The following is an 18,362-nucleotide window of genomic DNA, read 5'->3' as shown; positions in this document are numbered from 1 at the left end:
TGTATGAAATCTTCACTCTTCCAGTCTCAGAGGATGACCTCTTGTTCTTTCTTCATTTCTTTTAACGAGCAGGTGATTGGAGAGCTCTTTATATTAGCCTAGGACATATTTACACTATATAGCATATATAAATGCAATGTTTTTATTCTTCACAACTAAAATCCTTTCTAGCCCTCCTTTCTAGTTCCATAATATCCTTAATGTCCCTCTGATCATTTGATCTGTCCGGGTCGGCATATCCTAGTGATTGCACCTATGCTCTGGCCATAATTTATATCATACTGACATCATCCTAAAATAGTCGTAGTTATTCTATTATTTCAATCTCATATTGGCTTTAAGAATTGGTTGAATTTATAATTGCACTGAAATATATTTTACGGTGAACCATCAACAATCCTAGCAATACCGGGCAATGGTTTTTCTGCATATGTTCAGCACATATTTGATTCAAAGAACATTAAACAAAGCTTTCTATGAACTGTCTATGAACTTTTATTAGTCCTAATTATGGGGCACATCGGATCACGTACATTGAAATGCCCTTAGATTCTGCGAGGTCCCCTTTCCTTCTCTCTAGGGGTCCTCACACAGAGGCGTAGTATCTTAAAGGTGCATTCCGTGCACCCTATGTTGTTCCCAGAACATGACTTTGTGACTTCCCAATCAACGTCCATGTCAAAATATTTCTAGATGTCATCCAGCAGATCCCACCTTTTAGTGCCTGAGGTGGGGTGAGGTGTGTGTTATTTCCCCCACCCTTTCTGTCTCCCGCTGTCCGTCTGGAATTCATTACTAGGGAGGGGGCTGGGAGCAGGTCTGAGTGAGAAGCCTTGTTCCAGCAAGTCCAGTTATGAGCAAGGTGCTCCAGGGTCACGGGGAACCAGACATTACAAGCAGGGTCTATTTACTCAGAGCATAGTGTGACTTGCGTATATGAGGCTGTCAAGAGCTACTGCAAACACCAAGAAGCAAGGCGACAGACAGGACGTAGATGGAAAAGACTCCGCTATCATTTCTTACATTATCCTTCCAGCATTAATTCCACTTTAGGGTCCTAATAACAACCTCTTAACTTAGTTTTCAGAAATCAATTAATAAATGAGATTAAATGAATCCTCATGTGTGCCCATGAGTTTTTAAATCCCTGCCAGACGCAGGCAACTGTATTATTATAATAAATGATTTATTAATTTATATATCACCATCATATTCTTCATCGCTGTATGTGATAACATCTATCTCACTGCAGAGAACACTGTAACTTGTTCTTATACAGACTTTAGTGGAAGTGCTCTCTCTGAATTGTTGATTACTACTGGTAAGCCATGCTTCACTTCTACTTCTCTGTTGATATCCCCATCTTGAAAAACTGGGGGATATGTTGAATAGCCATCCTTTGGAAGCATAACAAATTACCACAGTATAGGAATATGGCATATTTGGGCAAAAGTCTTAGATTTGTTCTTAAAGAAATCCTCCCGCATATAACGAAGATGCACAAGTAAGTCATTTAGCATTGACTCCAGTGCCGAAGAGGAAAATGAGAAAAGTCTTGTTTTTTGACCTCATATAAGGAAGGAATCTATGCATAATGAAAGATGTTGTAAAATGCACTGAAGTTCCAACAAGATTTTTACAGAAATAGGAAAGAATCCATAGTCAACATCTTCTGGCTTGCAACATGTATCCCTAGAGTTTATCATCACGGTGCCCCAAGGAAGGCTGGAATTGGAGCAAAGGGGTTAAGTAGCCATTGCAACATCTTTTGTATCGATTCTTTAGTGAATGTTATTTAATTTCATTTGATGAATATCTTGTCTTAATAGTCAAAAAACAGATACATCTTGCAAGCACATCCTCTGCAATTGATTCATTAATTATTTATTAACCCCTTAATGACAAAGCCCGTACATGTACGGGCTCAAAATGCATTGGGTTTAGGGACCGCCCATTGTCCTTAAGGGGTTAATGCTCTGTCCCATTACTTTGCATTCACATACACCATTCCTCAGTGATACGTCATGCTGGTTTAAATTGGGATTCAACAATTTGAGGCCGAGTGTGATCAGAGGTGCATTTCACAACGTTCCTGTTGGTGCTTAGCTTGGGTTGCTGAATAATTCTTTGCTATTTTGGACACACGCCATACATGCCGCAGTCAAACAACCACAAAAGTGAAAGTTTGTACAAAACTTTAATGTTTAAAGAGCTTTTGGATATTCACAAATAATCAAAGGAACATATAAACAAAGTAGCAATTCCAATTCTTCTCGCATATCATTACCACTTCAAAAATATATATATATAGATATTACATATACAGATATATAAAATGACTATTTGAATTTCAAATACAAAGTAACGCCAGTTTAAAAAAGTGGCTTTTAAATACAATAAGCTATAGAAAAATATATATGGGCTTTGGAGAAGGTTTTATATTACATATCATACAAAGGTAGTGGCTGACAATATCTACAAGATGGGCATACCCTGTGGGGTTATGTGACCTCATTACTTGGGAGGTCACTGGATCTAAGCGTTTGTGCTAGGAGGTCTCCGCTTACAGTATTGTGCGGTATAGACACTGAGAGGGAGACAGACTGTGCTAAATTACACCATTTTATGGCTAAAACAAGAAACATGCAGTGATTTTTTTTAAATACAAAAGTGAGTGAGATAAGATCTAGTGTCAGTGCTCAATAACATAACAATGTTGGTCCCAATTTAGGAGTACATTATAGTGACAAATGTTTTAAAATAGTAACAAAAAGTCCTTGATACAAATCATTCATGTATTGCTTAAGGTCTCTTGGTGACTTAGGCGTGAAGCCTTACTCCTGGGTCAAAGAACTCTTCTCTCAGCTACCAGCACTGGCAGGAATAAGATTGACCCACTTTAGTGTCATATAGCCCAGTCCATAAAAACTGGGGTGAAGGCATACAGTTTGAATGTAGCACTTCACTTTGGATTTTGTTCAACAGCTGAATATTCTGCTTCAGAAACCTTGGAAGAGTCAATGAGCTTTGTAAGTCCTGTCTTTGAGGAGTAGCGGAAGATGAAGGCCTTCATGATCTCATAGCGGTAGTTCCGGTGGATAAAGCTATAAAGGATTGGATTGATGCAGCAATGGAGGAGGGAGTAACACTGTGTGATGTGAAGGGCAGCATAAAGGAAATTATCTAATTGGCAGCTGAATGGAATCAGCTGCAGAAAAGTCAGAACATCCAACATAACTGTCATATGGTACGGCAGCCAGCATACTATAAACACAACCACGTAAGAGACTATTACCCGTCCACTGATTCGGCGCTCTTGGTCACTAGCAGATGATGAAGATGACAAAGTCCAAGCCAGTAGGCAATAGAAAACTGCAATGACTGGGAATGGAATAATGAACCCTACCATAATAGAAAGAAGCTCCATTCCCAAAAGCCATTCATTGAAGGTATCTTCGGGGTACATGGCACGGCAGTAGGTTTCATTGGTGATTGGGGAGGATACTGTTTTTAAGTAGTATGTATCTGGAAGGGATACAGCAAATGCCACGAGCCAGACAAGGGCACAGACCAGCCTTCTTATGATCTTTCTTCGATACTGTCCAGCTGTTCCCCGTAGGGACACAGATAAATAACGATCGACGCTCATGCACATGAGGAAGAAGATGCTGCTGTATAGATTGATGGAGAAAATCAGATGAGTTATTTTGCACGTCATCTCTCCCATTGGCCACTGTTTATGCTGGACCAAGGACACAACCCAGACAGGCAGAGTGAGGAGGACACACAGATCTGCCACGGCTAAATTGAAAATGTATAAGTGAGTCTCATAACCGGTGGATTTGGCCTGGAGGTTGAGCCAGATAACTACTGAATTGGCCAATAGTCCCATTACAAAGATGAAGATGTAGACGATGGCGAGGGTATAGAGAAGAGCGCTCTTGTTCACGGTGCCAGGGCAGGACAAGGACTCAAGGATGATGCAATCCCCATTAGTACAGTTCAGGTTGAAGTCACTCGAGTTGGTGCTTTCCAAATAGTCCATGGCTGCTGCAAGTTCGAATGTACTCATTTTTGCAGCACTTCAGTAAACAAAAATCTGTGGAAAAACAAGATAAATTGTAAGAATGATACACTGTGGATAATATGTATGGAGTAATGTAAGCGGGTGGGCAAAACGTAGCAGCATTTATATTTTATCATGCACTCCATAGCAGCAACTAAGGAAAAATAGTTACAGGTCTATTTATCTGGGACTATGCATTCCGTAGAAAATAAATCCTAAAGCACAAGTATATCTCAACAAAGACTATACAGAAATAATGAATGTTAAGACAATGACCAAGGAACATGACCCTACTACCCCCTAATCTAACCACTGACCCCTCTTGCAATTTCATACCATGACTTAAAGGACACAAAGTTAATTGTTAAGAAAAAGAAGTGTTTCGTTACCGGAAGAACTTCCATTCTTCACAGGAAACTTTAACATACCAATAATCCTTAAGTGACATAAATACCCTCAGGTGACAGCGAACATCAATGCAGAATTGTAATTTTAAACTCAGAATCTCGGCAGAATATTAAGTATTGGGAGTTGATAATTTCAGAAGCACTGCTCAATATTCAAAAACTCTCATGGAAATGGCAGGAAAAGTCGTAGAATTTACAATTTTTTAAGAAATTACACATATATAAATTAGTGTATGAATTAATATGAATAGATTTAACCCGTTGTAAGACTGCCGTCAGGTGGAGTCTTTGCAAGCCCAGAAGAACCTACTACTTAAAGAATACAAATTTCTGATGCATACAAAGCTTCGTACACAAATATTACAGGCACAGCGGACCCATAGATGTGTCTGCGGGGATATCCAGAAACGTCTCAACAACTGTGCAAAACATACAAAACAGCAAATGCCGCGGGCAGATTAGATGGAGAAACCAATATTGTTTCAACCGTTACACACCGCTCCAGTCTGATAACAAAACCAGTTTAAATTGGTAAACATTACGACCGTTTGGGTGCTGTAGGCACTCCTGGGTGTTGTAGTTTGAGGGGCTTCAGGATGCCAAGTGATTCTCTACATGGAATCACACGCATCATGAGACAACATAAAAACATCCATATAAGATAATTTGCATCAATCCCAACATCTCAATTCTAAAATTAGCTTTCGTAATAAATTACCATTCAGTCTTCTTCTACCCTGCAAGTCCAATCCATGACCCCTCGTGTCCCTAACCTTTGAGCACACAACATACACTGTGTGCAGTCCACTAAAGTCCCATCTATGAAGTGTTTTAGTGCACAGATAAGTTCAGATTGCGTACGTTAAAGGCAATATAGACATACTCACAGACACACACCCTACAGCCTGTCTCCTCTTCGCTTGCTCACCTCAGACTGACATCAAAGAGAAAGACAATGTGAAAAAAAACCGAGCCTCTCCACCTCCTCTCGACATTCGTAATTTACAGCTGCCCCTGCTGGCTGGGAACCAGGCTCACACCGACATGGTGTTTGGCTTTCACAACACTGACACTGGGGAAGCCACACAATATATGCTTCAATCACAGAGGGGAACCCTCAGCCCTGAGGACAGAGAATCCGGAGTGCTGTTGGCCACTCATAGGCCGAGCAGTGATCAGCTTCTAGTAACGCTATTATCATTTACGTTGGCTGTGTGTTAATTGATCGAGACAAATCTGATTCAGCACTATAGGTTTGCAAGCATCCAGAAGTACCCTTAAAGGCTAAAATAATATAACCAGTTAGCTTTTCTATTAGAGAGCATCTTCCCTCGGTTTATTTCGGCACTGATGAAAATCACAAGTAAAGGAAATAATCCTAAAATGAGCCCAGATCTGCTTTTTTGTGTCATTTAATGGCTAAACAATCTATAACCATATGTGCCTCAGCTCCAGACACCATCCCCCAAACCAGAAACACATGTAGTACACATCAAGAGCTGGAGTATGGGGTATTCACCCAGGTGGGAAAGGGTTAATTCGTATGCAGTGTATAGGTGCTAAAATCAGTATAAATGGCTTAGCTGCCATTCACCAAGATCCGACAGCGACCTGAAATGCCTTTTCTGCTGTTGACAGTGGCCCGATTTCCTATAGACCTGTCTAGTCTGCAAGTTACTAAACTGTATGAACCGTTGCCAAAGGTAATGATCTCATGTCTAGCATTTATAAAGGGTCTGCAGTATAGCTGAAGCCTGGCAAGAGGTGATCCACCATATCTCTTGTCAGCATCCTAAAATTTCAACCCCAGCGACAGATCCTCAGCAGCCTCACCCTGTGTACCCAGTGGATTAGGTCCTGAAAGATTCTACGAGAGAAGAAGAGCTGTTTGACTTGGAAAGCCTCAGATTAAAGCGAGGGAGGCGTGGGGGGGTTCAGCGGCATTAATTCTTCGCACACATACAATAGAAATGAACACCCCCCCTACAAACACGCAATTGTCTAAGGGATCTAGGCTGTGAAAGGTGATTTGTCTAATTACAGATCCTTGTCTGTATAGTGATTACATCATATCAAAGGAAGAAAATAATGCTCTGGGATACAATGTGTTAACAGCATGGTCCCTATATCACAGCGGTATGGCTGTATCGATATATTTTGTTCTTTCCCCTGTTTGATTGATAGGTCACCTTTTGTTTCTGTAAATCCGAATTATATGTGCCGCGCCACTTATGATTTTGTTCCCCGTTGTACACAGCCGTGGAATATGATGGTGCTAGATAATATTCTCGTTCAGACACGCACCTAATGGTAATGTATTTTCCCCTCTATCACTTTATTAAGTAGAGATTTTGGTTAAGGAGGGAGGTGTTACACTCCTCAATGTTTGGAAAAAGGAGACACCAATAGGCAAAGTCACGCCGGTATTCAAAGTTCCTGACCTGACACATAGCCTGCTGATAAACCTCCAGCGCAAGAGAAGAGAGCGAGAAATTTCACGGCTTGGCACAGCAGCTTTAATGGCGGAGGTGCCTGCTGAGTGCTTCCAACCATGGCTTCCATTATTATTTATTTGCTAAAGTGGCCGGACCACACCTTCTTCTTTTGAGGTCCAACAGACTATGAAATTCATTGTCAACATGGACTTGTGTAGAACGGAAGATTAAAATAAATGGCGGCAGTAAAGACCACAGATATTTAGTTAGCATTTAGTACTGTAATCTGGTTTATGTTAGCAAGACAAAACATGTATATTTGGCAGGGTGACCACTTGGTGTCCTTATCCGAGTAGCAATGGCTGAGCCAACCCTACAAGAAACATTTCCATCACCAGATGGCTCCTTCAAATGGGAACAATCATAGAAAATGCATACCACAGGGCTGTATTACAGTAATTTGCCCTGCACAATGCATTTTTATTTTTTACAATCATCCCCTAATTTCGGGGGTGTCCATCTTAATTTCTGGACCTCAAAATAAAGCACACGTGTGAAAACTGATAATTTAGCTTTCATGACTACTTTTAACACTTTTATCCATATCAAATAATCCATACACAAAGTGCAAATGATCGGAAACGTTTAGCTAGTGGATTAAAAAAATAAATAATCAGGAAATCGTTAGAAAAGGAAATTCATAGTTAACATGAGAGAGAGAGGACGGGTTTATGGTAATGCAATCAGATTGTTCTGTAGCACAAGCTCAATGCATTGGAACAATACAGGTGGGATTATAGGTGTTTCATAGACAAAGGAAAGCTGATCTGCCAGCAATGGCTAAGTATGATCAAATTGTGTGAGTGACCTTCAAAAGAGGTCCAGATAAACAGGTTTATCCAAATTAGATTAGGGAAGCGTGATAGTATCTTGAAAGCATACTGTGTACCTTTTAGATTATATTCTTCCTGGCCATTACAAGTAGAAAGGATCCTGCAACTTGCCCACCGAGGGGAGCAGCGGTGGGGTTAATTATGCTATTGCTCATTACTGTTTAATCTCTAGAATACCCAAAACGTGTGATGGCAATTCCCATTATATGTTAACAGATTTCTACAGTGCAATCATCTAAGGCACACAAGCCGAATCTCAGCCCTAAATGACTACTAACAAGGCAGATCTTAATGATACGGATCACGTGGCCGTTTGTGGATTTAGATTTTTGATTTTCTGAAATGTGAAGGACCCCATGATGGATAAATGCAAAGTGGGGCAAGGTAGTTGGGGAAGCGGTTAATATCTAGATCTACGTATCTGTAGACCCCTTCCTCAGGGTGACATCGGCCATGTTTTCCATATTGATGATCAGGACGGGTGAAGTGCTGCCCTGCAGTATGTGGGATGTATAGACTCATGGACAATTATATGAGTCCTGGAACAAGTTGGTCACCCTACCCTACCTGGTTGGTAAATGGGGGGTACCTGTGCATTCATCAATGGCATCTGGAGTGTATGGGTGTACGTGTCTCTTCATCACTGCCAGTAGTTATGGTTGAGGGTGATAATATATGGTGCCATATGCCTGTGTCCTTAGTCAATGACACCACGTGAAAAAAGAACAGGCATAGCTTTCGTGCAGGAGATATCTGCTGCCTTGCAGGTTCTCTGTAGCTCTAAATGTTAATATTTAAGGGCTCCCCTTCTTATCACACGCGTGTACTAAACCATGTCGCTCAGCTAGAGGCTGGAGAGGCTGAAGTAGCCCACTAAGGTCGTTTCCTCTGATGTTCATCTGTTTTAGGACTTACTGGGTTTTCCATATTTCCCCTTAGACTTAGGAACCGGGGCTGGATATATCCTAGGAGCCACGGCTCTTAAAGTTTTATTGCCGGTGCCTACTGTTTAGCGTTACTTTGCATTAGTCCGCAGGAATGCAGTCTTTCCCGGCTCCTAAACCAGATGGCTTCTCAACCCAGTGGCCAGGACTGTGTTAAACATTACTGCCCTGCATAAAGCATTTTTATACGTATCCCTGCTTAAAGGAATCCTCTGCTCATTCTATCCTAAACCCAACATAAATGTGTCTAGACTCGGCAGACCAGATCACATTGCCTAAAAAAATGTGCCCTCGCCTTTACGCACAACGCCGAAAAATACACAATGTGGGATTACGCAGCACATCACGCAATATACGATTTATAAAATATAACCAATATCCTCTCGCTCAGCTTGTTACCCTAAATGTTCATACAGGTAATGCCCCCGACCCCTTGTAAGAGTTAATAGAAGTTCTAAGAAGTGTTGCAAACAAAGGCTGTCATAAAATCCATTTCACCTGTAATACATTTGAAATGAAGTGCTTCCTGGCGCTGGCCGCGCTATTGTTTCATTCATCAGGCAGTTTGCGTGCCTTTCTAATAATTCTTATTCCCTGTTGCCTTTAAATCCCAGCCATGATCTAAGATTTTCCATTCCTAAAACGCTATATGCTACAGACATAAAGATGTTCGTGTCTCGCATCAGTAAATAATGAAATAACTCCCCTTAACTCATACTATACGACTTTAACCACAATTTCATTATGCCCCTGATGCCGATCGCTCCGAACTACTAGTCAACATGTCATCTCTACGAGAAATATAGGCATATGACAGCGCCATTATCTACAGCACAACCATCACTACCGGCTAAGCCCCCTTGGCAAGTGGAGGGCCCCGCCGCACGGGCCACAACAACCACTGTGCCCTCTTAATATTGCCTGTCCTTAATGGTGCCGGGAGGTGTCTAAGGGCCGGTGGCATCCTGATCCGACATAGGGTGGGCTTTTCCATATTAATCAATATAAACGATAGTCTCGTCTATAGGAGGAACACTATAGATTAGGAATTCACTGCCGTCCGACCAAGTTCATTTTCCTAAACACGGACGGCACAGGCGGACCACTCGATAAGTCATCAAACGGCACTTTGCACAGAAATGTTGCTCGGAAAACACAGATCTCTAAACAAAAATAAACCGGAGCGACTGAGGTCTCTGGGATGTGCACACATGCGCGAGAGATCACAACTCAATCCTTTGTTCTAACAGCATTTCAAAATAGCAGCCCTGAAATACTAAACGCAAACAGAGAACGTTTGATATAAAGGGATACTCCTTTTAAAATAGAAAGAGGGCTCAACAGTCTCTTTTTAAAGGAGGCTTACGTTATAGTTTTAATTGCGTAATTGCAGCAGAATGGCTACCGATTCAGAAGACAGAACCGTCATCACCCGACCTCTTTATTTAAGTGTTTGCTTTGTCTGACACCAGGAAATAATTGTCAGCTGCGGAAGGGACGAGGAAAAGAATCATTGTGCGATAGCAGAACGGCCCCCTGGGTAATGGCTAGTTTAGGATACGCCGTGACCACCTAACCTGAACAATCCCTGCTTTGTTACAGCAGCTTTTGCAATCAGACGGACTTGTTTTCAGTTTATAGAAAAGTGTTACAAATATAACATTTTCTGCTTTGTATGGAATTGATCAAATATTATGAAAAAAAAAGTTATAAATCATTAAATAAATTTGTATTATTTATAAACATTAAATATAGTTGCAAATGTGGAAAATAGATTACGTTTATAATGTCAGCCCTTTGAATGCCATAAAGTGGGGCCATAAAGTGATAAAATGGGGTGATTTATATAGGCATTTGTGGCACGCTATATAAAACAATAAATAATAATAATAATGGCACGTAAAAAAATAAACAGAATTGGCAGCCTTTTGGGAGTCAGATTATTTTTCTTGCAATTGTCACAAAAACTCTTATTTCCATTAATGGAATTTATTTATTTTTTGCGTGATCATTCACTTTTTTGTACACATTTTTTTTGGCGTGACTTAACCGCTTTAATGCCTGCAGAAACTTTATAGATCACCCTCAAAGTGCATGGATCTGCTGGTACCCGAGGGGTTAAAGACCCCGCTGGTGTGTTTCTGTAGCAATTTCTCCTTTACCTTTCTACATCGACTTCTAAAATGTCATTAATTGCCCTTTAGAAGCGGATCCTCCCAGAAACTCGGGTAATAAGGCACCCTGGGGAAGTCCATTTCATCTATTAACTCCCAGAAACTCAGCGGCTATTCTCCGGCTTTCTCCCCTGCTGTCTCGCTCTCTTTCATTTTAGGTTTTTTTTTCTTGGCCTCTCCCACTCTGCACTTGTTATTCCGTTTTTCCTTTCATTTGTCCCCAAAATCTTCCTTCCGGGTTTTTTTTTCATTCAAATTGCCTTTTTTTTTTTTGTTACGGGCCCCTCTGGCCAAAGAAGTGTTAAATAAACGCGTGCAGTGATCTCGCACGGAGCCCCGAGCGCTCTCTCTGCTGCGAGCTCCAGGGCTTTTGCGACACCGTATAAACCGTGATAATGGGCTATTGTGAAATCAAAAGGTGCCAGGACTCCTGGGGCTCGCCAACACCGGAGCATGTATAATTCAGTCTTCTTTAGCACCTAGTTATGCGCCCGGCTTCTATACACGTGTGATCATGTGCTCGCAAGTTTGTATATAACATGTAAGCGAACAAAGAGCCCATCTACCTTACAATGAAGGACAATATAAACTCAAAACAAAGGCCATTCTTTCACATGGTGATCAACGCTTGGGTTGGAAGGGAGGCCGGTTAATGACCCCAAAGTACCTGCAGTATAGTTTAACGGAGGCAAACTGCAGCCCTCCTGCTTACCTGTCCAAATATTTAGACTTACTCAGACAATAGCATTTGGCCTCTCTAGTTAGCCCGCTCACTTCATCACATCTCACCAACACACAACAGATCCAATCTCTGAATGGAGTAGTCTTTATAAGGCTGAGAAGTGCTTTCCCACTTTGGAGCTGAAACCCCCCCTTTATTTGCTCCGACCTCCCGCCACCCTCCAGAATTTCCTGTGTTTCGGACCCTTATCAGGTCTTTTAGTAAGCAATTTGTCCAGGTACACAGCCGCGGTAACCTCGCACGACGAGGACCTGTCACCCTATCTCCAGCGTCGCCCTGTGTGTGAAGAGCGTGGAGACCTTGCAAAAAACTGATAGCCAGCCAATTACACATTCCGAGACCCCCGCAAAACAATTCCAAGCAAAGAACTAACAAGTGACCGCCAACACCCTCCTCAAAAAACTCTGCAGCCTACAACTCTGCAACTTTAACCAAAAAGAGCTATTTTCCAATACTGAACAATGAATGCAACACGGAAAAGAAATCCACTAAGTGTGTTGATCTAACAGACGTGATTGACTAGCCACTCTAATGGAATGGTAGCCCAAATAGCTTGCTGAAAAACAACTCCCATGATACTCAGCCACAGAGCTTACCCAGCTCTCAAAACACAAGCACTCTGCATAGCCGCTCTATACATTATTCTTTGGGTGTGCCGAACTTAAAACACTAATCGGTGTATAGATAAAAAATATACGTGAACATGGGCAACTAGATATGGCAAACATACGGCCGTAGATATATATATATATAGAGAGAGAGATATAGATATTAATATTCAGTCATTATGCGGTATACCATTATCGCTGTATATGCATCCATATCAAACTGCTTTTAATATACAAGACCTTATATCATATGTATCTTATATCATATTCTTCATATAGGGGCAAGAGGCCAAAGCACTCTTTAATTACAAGCTCTATTAATAAACATAGAATGCTGTAAATTCGGTAATCACAGATTATTATCACATATAGATGTGTACCGACCGGGATCGGCTAGTCTGGCAAATAGCCTGAAATCTATAGAATACAAGAACACTCTCCGGTTATCTCTCTTGTACTTAAAACCTTGACATGGAGAGGTAGCCTATTCCCAGTCTGAGGTTTGATAACGGCTACAATATATATATATATTATAGAGATATATGTAAGAGAAAGTGAGAATGGAATTTCTGTAAACTTTAAACCAACAAACATAATATTGTTAATGGAAAACGGAATAAGTATAATGCTTGGGCAACATTCACGGTAACACCGATACACACAATTTCACCGGCCAAGGATGAGCACTTTCCTTGAAAATAATGAAGGTATTGGGAGCGCCGCATCGCGTCTCATTTATAAGGGACGTACTGGAGAGATTATCGTGACCCGTGTGAGGGGACAGAGGAGGGCAGCGGGTGTCACTGCTGTCACCAGTCCGCTCTCCACCCGTTCCACACCTGTAGTGTCAGGAGTTGGGGACATGGAGGTCCAAGAGGAAGAAGAAAGAGTCTCGGGAGTAAAGCCCTGGAGTTACTCATCTGTGTTATTATATACAGAACAGTAAATATCACGTAGTAGAGACAGAGGTAGCCATGTACACGTCACATACTACATGTGACAGCTGTACAAGCCACAAGCCACAGCATAGCCACAGCATAGAGCGATGTGATTAGATGCACACACTAGAAGTGAAAGATACTTGATAGTCGGGCACATGGCTAGTAACAGACAGTGGCTTATAGCCGTGTACATACAGATGGCTAGTAACAGACAGTGGCTTATAGCCGTGTACATACAGATGGCTAGTAACAGACAGTGGCAGACAGCCGTGTACATACAGATGGCTAATAACAGACAGTGGCAGATAGCCGTGTACATACAGATGGCTAGTAACAGACAGTGGCACATAGCCGTGTACATACAGATGGCTAGTAACAGACAGTGGCAGATAGCCGTGTACATACAGATGGCTAGTAACAGACAGTGGCAGATAGCCGTGTACATACAGATGGCTAGTAACAGACAGTGGCAGATAGCCGTGTACATACAGATGGCTAGTAACAGACAGTGGCAGATAGCCGTGTACATACAGATGGCTAGTAACAGACAGTGGCAGATAGCCGTGTACATACAGATGGCTAGTAACAGACAGTGGCAGATAGCCGTGTACATACAGATGGCTAGTAACAGACAGTGGCAGATAGCCGTGTACATACAGATGGCTAGTAACAGACAGTGGCAGATAGCCGTGTACATGCAGATGGCTAGTGACAGTCGGGCACATGTATATAATGACAGGTAGCTGAGCAGATTCGTTCCGCGCTCACAAATCAATAACAAATCGATTCACCCCCTGCCCCTGTTGCCCCACTTGCCCCTGCTGCCCACGGGGTGAACAACGCCTGTTCCCTGAAGCCCCACTTGCCGCCTGCCCTGTGGCACGAAATGATTAACTCTTCCCGTATAAACTTCACAACTAACAGAGGCATCAAGGGAGTAATGGCACTACAACTCCCATCATCACGGTGACAGAATGATTATAATGGGAGTTGTGATGCCCATGCCCGGGTGAGAAGTTGGTAAAGTGGCACGGGTGTATTGCACCCCACTCGTGTCCATCATCACTCTGCTTACCCGGCTCGTGGTCTGCGGTGCGCACAGGATCGCTCGGCTCGCACTTCTCGCTGCCCCGTGTCTATGAGCACGCAGCCGGCCTGACCTGTGTATATATAGTAGGTGCAGCGCGATACCGCTAGGGGGAGCTATCCCGCACGGCAGCTAAACCGGGTTAAGAAGGAGGAGGGTATCTGTCCGCTAGCCCCTCTCACTGCCGTCTGCCCTGTGGTTTGGGAGCAAGTCTCTATACTAATAATAAAACTGGGGATGGGTCTGTCTGGGCGTAGGAAGTTCTAAAGAGAATAACAGAACGAGAAACCCCCTACTTTATCCTTTGTAATGTAGCACTTGGGTCTGTTGTATTTCAGCTCCTTTTTTACTATACATTATGAAGATCCATTGTCAGTGAGCTTCTGCTGGGGTAGGAGTTTGGCTGGCCCTGTATAATGTATAGTCAAACTGTGAGAGTTCCCAAAGTCTCCTCACCCATTGAATTATGCATTATACAGAGCCAGATCAGCCCTTCAACCCACAGAAACCTGACAATATTGGCCCTTCATAATGGATGCAGAAGTGAGAGAGTTAAAACCACAACTCCCCTTTCAGTGAATAAACTGTAGAACAAAAATCATCAGGATGAAACATTGTACAGCAATAGAATAACTAGTATCAGAATGTCTTTTTTTCTGTTTGCTTGTTTTCATTCACTTTGTTATTATTTGTAATAAATCACAAGTCAATTTAGCAAACATTTCTCAAAAACCCAATGATTGCGGGATAAAATCAGCCATTAATGTATATTCCATGACAATGGACACTGGTGCATTGGTCCCACAGCAGACACAGCCCAGAAGTTTGTAACAGTTTTGTGTTGGGCCACCATGCTGATGGAATACCACGTATGGTTACATCAACTTCTAAGACCTGACAGATCACATCTTCAGATATCAGATTATTATCATGTAGCATCCTTGTCCTCAGGTGTTCATCTCAGTTTGAACAAGTCGGTTCTTCATCTCGCCTGTTTCCATGATTCCTAGCAGCATGTGCCCGAGAAATCATACCTCCGAAGTACCCCTCTATATGAAGGACCTTTCCTCTTTGGATCCCCCTCTCCTTCTCTCAGTTCAATTACATACAGAGCAACCAGCAACGTAAATGGCATTAGAAAAGCCCCGCCTCCAGGCACAATCTAACCACACCCCCTGAACTGAAAGTGCCCCTCCAGCCAGTTGGGATACTGGGGTACAGTCCAGTTATTTTGGAACCTTACTTTTACTTGCAATTCAGGAAATAACCATAGAGGGTGACAAGAACCTTATGCAGCATTTACTTGCTGAAGGATCATTTCTGTGCTCCCTTTTTCTTATGCACCATTGAGTAAATGCGTTTAAGAGAGGACTTCATCATGTACGTTTAATGTGCCGTCTGCCAAGTGCGTTTGGGCTACTTTTTTAGGAGACCGCTTGACTTTCCCCTCAAGTTGCCAGGCCCCCCCCTGGGTTAATTGTGGCCCTTTTAAAGGGCTCTCTACTAGGCCTACCCTAAGTGGGGATATGTTCTATCATGCCCCAAACAGAGGAGAAAGCTGAGCTTTTGTTTGGCGTTGAAGGAATGCTGGTGTCAATTGCCAGCATGCATATGTAGAAGTGTCCCTTTGTACACGTATGCACTGTTTAAGTAAATCACAGTGTATATGAATGCAGATGATTATCAGTCGGTGTATGTATGCGTTTGTGTGTCATTGTGTGCTTCTGGGTTTCTTAGTGTGTGGCTGTTTCTGCAGAACTCTTCTCGGAGGTGTGGGGGGGGATAAAGATTGTGAAAAAATAGTTAATAAACATTAGAAAAAAACACTTTTTTGTAATTTGTGGTCCAGACAAATGCTACACAAATCAATGCTTTTTATTCACCATGTTCTGTAACTTCACAAACAGGCTAAGTTATTGAAAATATTTTTTATACATCAGATTCAATTGCTGACATGTTTCCAGTGTTGCTTTCTTGCTTTCTTTCTTTTTTGATTTTTTTTTCCCGCTCTTTACTCTTTTCTACTCTCTTTACTTGGCTTATCTCATCATGCATTTAAAATGTATTTAAGTGTCATCTGACATCATTTGTCTAAAACAATTCTGGTGATGTCATATATGTCATCAGCCATCTGCAGATGCAAAGTCGTAAAATGAGTTAAAACTTTAAGAGATGTAAGCCGGTCATATCAGTTAGCACACAAGCTGAAACCGAGAAGAGATTTATACTGGGACTGGGTCGGGGTGAGTGGCCAGAGGCGTCTAGGGGCATGGGTAGACCGGTAGAACGGGTTTGAGCAGACCCAGGAGGGGTATGATTAGGGGAATAACCATCCGCCAACCATCTGCCAACCATTTAGCAGATAGCAGCAGCGTAACCGTGTACTTTAATTAATTAATTAATTACATGTCAAGTGCAGGTGAAAACGGGAACCTCGATAGCAGCCTCTGAAGTGTTCCATACGGAGGATCACGTGTGCATAAACAGTGTAATGAAACAGCTCTTTCATTATCAAGGCAGAGGACATGACACAGTCATCCAGAAAAAACAGCCGCCATCAACAATGGAATCCATTCTGCTTTAGTTTTCGTTCTCAGTTTCCAATCCGTCATTTATACAGTTGCTATTTATATACCTAAGATAAGCTGTAACAATCGTTAGACGCAGACAGTGCTTATTTCTAATATAGACTTCTCTTCCTGCTTGGACCGCGTGTAAACATGACACATTTGAACTTCAGAGAGGCTCTTTGAAGATAGGTTATCATATTGTGACAATCATTTTATAAACTTGGCTGGGTTTGGCGTGTGGAGCTACCATATCCTGAATGAAGTTTACATTTGTGATCATTCCCCCAGCAAATGTGCATAATACAGATAGATGAAAAGTGAAAATTCATCACGAAAAATCCCTCTCATGTCCTTTAGCTGGCACTGGGCTGTCAACATGGGGTTAAACCTGGCAAGTTCCCTGTAACCATCATCTTTGCCTTAAACACTGCCAACAAAATGACTTTCCATACTTACGTCCCAAATGTTGACTTACAGGAGTGTTGTGTAGATAACTCTTGTATAGTTTTGGTAATTGTCATTCACTCTAAGATGAGACGCAGAAGGTTTTAGCTCCAGAAACTGACACCTTTTGGCCCCCCATGTATTCTAAATGGATTGTAGCATAATGCAATCCACAGAGTAGTGTACCTGGTAGTGATACGTCTGACTGGAAATCCCAAAAGTGGGTACTAGGCGATTTGAGGGACAGAATAGGGGCTGCTCCAAACTTTACTTTCCAAATGCACAATCTGAAGTCTAGGGTATATTCCCTGACCATGGAATTCATTATTTGGCTGGCACAAGGTCAGGAACCCATAAAACGTATGTGACCTTGGTGTTCCTTGCACATGAAACCACTTCACATTCGTACAAATTTCTTCAGTGTACGAACAACTATAACTCTTAGGATGTTTGGAGAGTTTTGTCACGCTAATTATTTTAGATCTCTAGAGCTGCTTTGGTGGGTAAACCAACGAACTAATGACATCTATAAAGTTGCATATTTATTAACTTAAATATATATATTCGGTTCTGAATTTATACTTCTGAAGTGCTAACCCCTGCATACATGATGTAATGACTACCTGCGTGTATAGGAAAATATCAATTTATTAAGGTAGCTCTGCAGATTATTGTCCCAGAAACATGGCTCTGTAATGCACTTCAGTGGAGTTAATTTGATCTGACACTCCGGGTTTGTTTTTAGTGCCTGCATCCCTTACAAAGCTCTCTTATGTTCAGATCTCAGACGCTACAAACTGCTGGAACAGCGCAGATTCCCCGGGGTAAAACATAACTTGGTTGGACAACATGATCTGTAACTGGGTTTTAACAAGTTGTTGAAAAGTCACAAATGATGATAATTCAATAAGGCACTGCAGGGGTCAGATTACCATCAGATAAAGCGTCTCTTGGGACCACATCAGCGAAAGCTTTTCTACATTATTCCTTTCAGGTTCACAGAAGCCATTTTGTGGAGGGATTTGGGATTAGATGCCTTACGCTATAATCA

The 18,362-nt window shown here is 41.9% G+C and overlaps 1 protein-coding gene across 2 annotated transcripts; it reads right to left on the bottom strand.

Moving 5' to 3' along the window:
- Positions 1 to 2,178: 2,178 nt before the first annotated feature.
- Positions 2,179 to 14,424, bottom strand: ACKR3 (atypical chemokine receptor 3). Of its 2 annotated transcripts, none has more exons than XM_053471464.1 (2): positions 14,286 to 14,424; positions 2,179 to 4,099 (listed from the first exon to the last, which is right to left on the bottom strand). In XM_053471464.1, the coding sequence occupies exon 2, from the start codon at positions 4,070 to 4,072 to the stop codon at positions 2,963 to 2,965; it is 1,110 nt and encodes a 369-aa protein (XP_053327439.1). In that variant the 5' UTR covers positions 4,073 to 4,099; positions 14,286 to 14,424; the 3' UTR covers positions 2,179 to 2,962. The 2 variants fall into 2 exon arrangements, with proteins under 2 accessions (XP_053327439.1, XP_053327440.1); XM_053471465.1 differs by lacking the exon at positions 14,286 to 14,424 and adding an exon at positions 5,361 to 5,676.
- Positions 14,425 to 18,362: the final 3,938 nt, after the last annotated feature.

This window comes from Spea bombifrons, chromosome 7 (genome assembly GCF_027358695.1).
Source record: "Spea bombifrons isolate aSpeBom1 chromosome 7, aSpeBom1.2.pri, whole genome shotgun sequence".
NCBI classification, from domain to species: domain Eukaryota; kingdom Metazoa; phylum Chordata; class Amphibia; order Anura; family Pelobatidae; genus Spea; species Spea bombifrons.
Note: the sequence above shows the minus strand (reverse complement) of the source record. Positions and strands in the feature narration are given on the sequence as shown.

Coding starts and splice junctions, on each gene's coding strand:
- ACKR3 (XM_053471464.1), bottom strand. CDS start 4,072: ATGAGTACATTCGAACTTGCAGCAGCCATGGACTATTTGGAAAGCACC.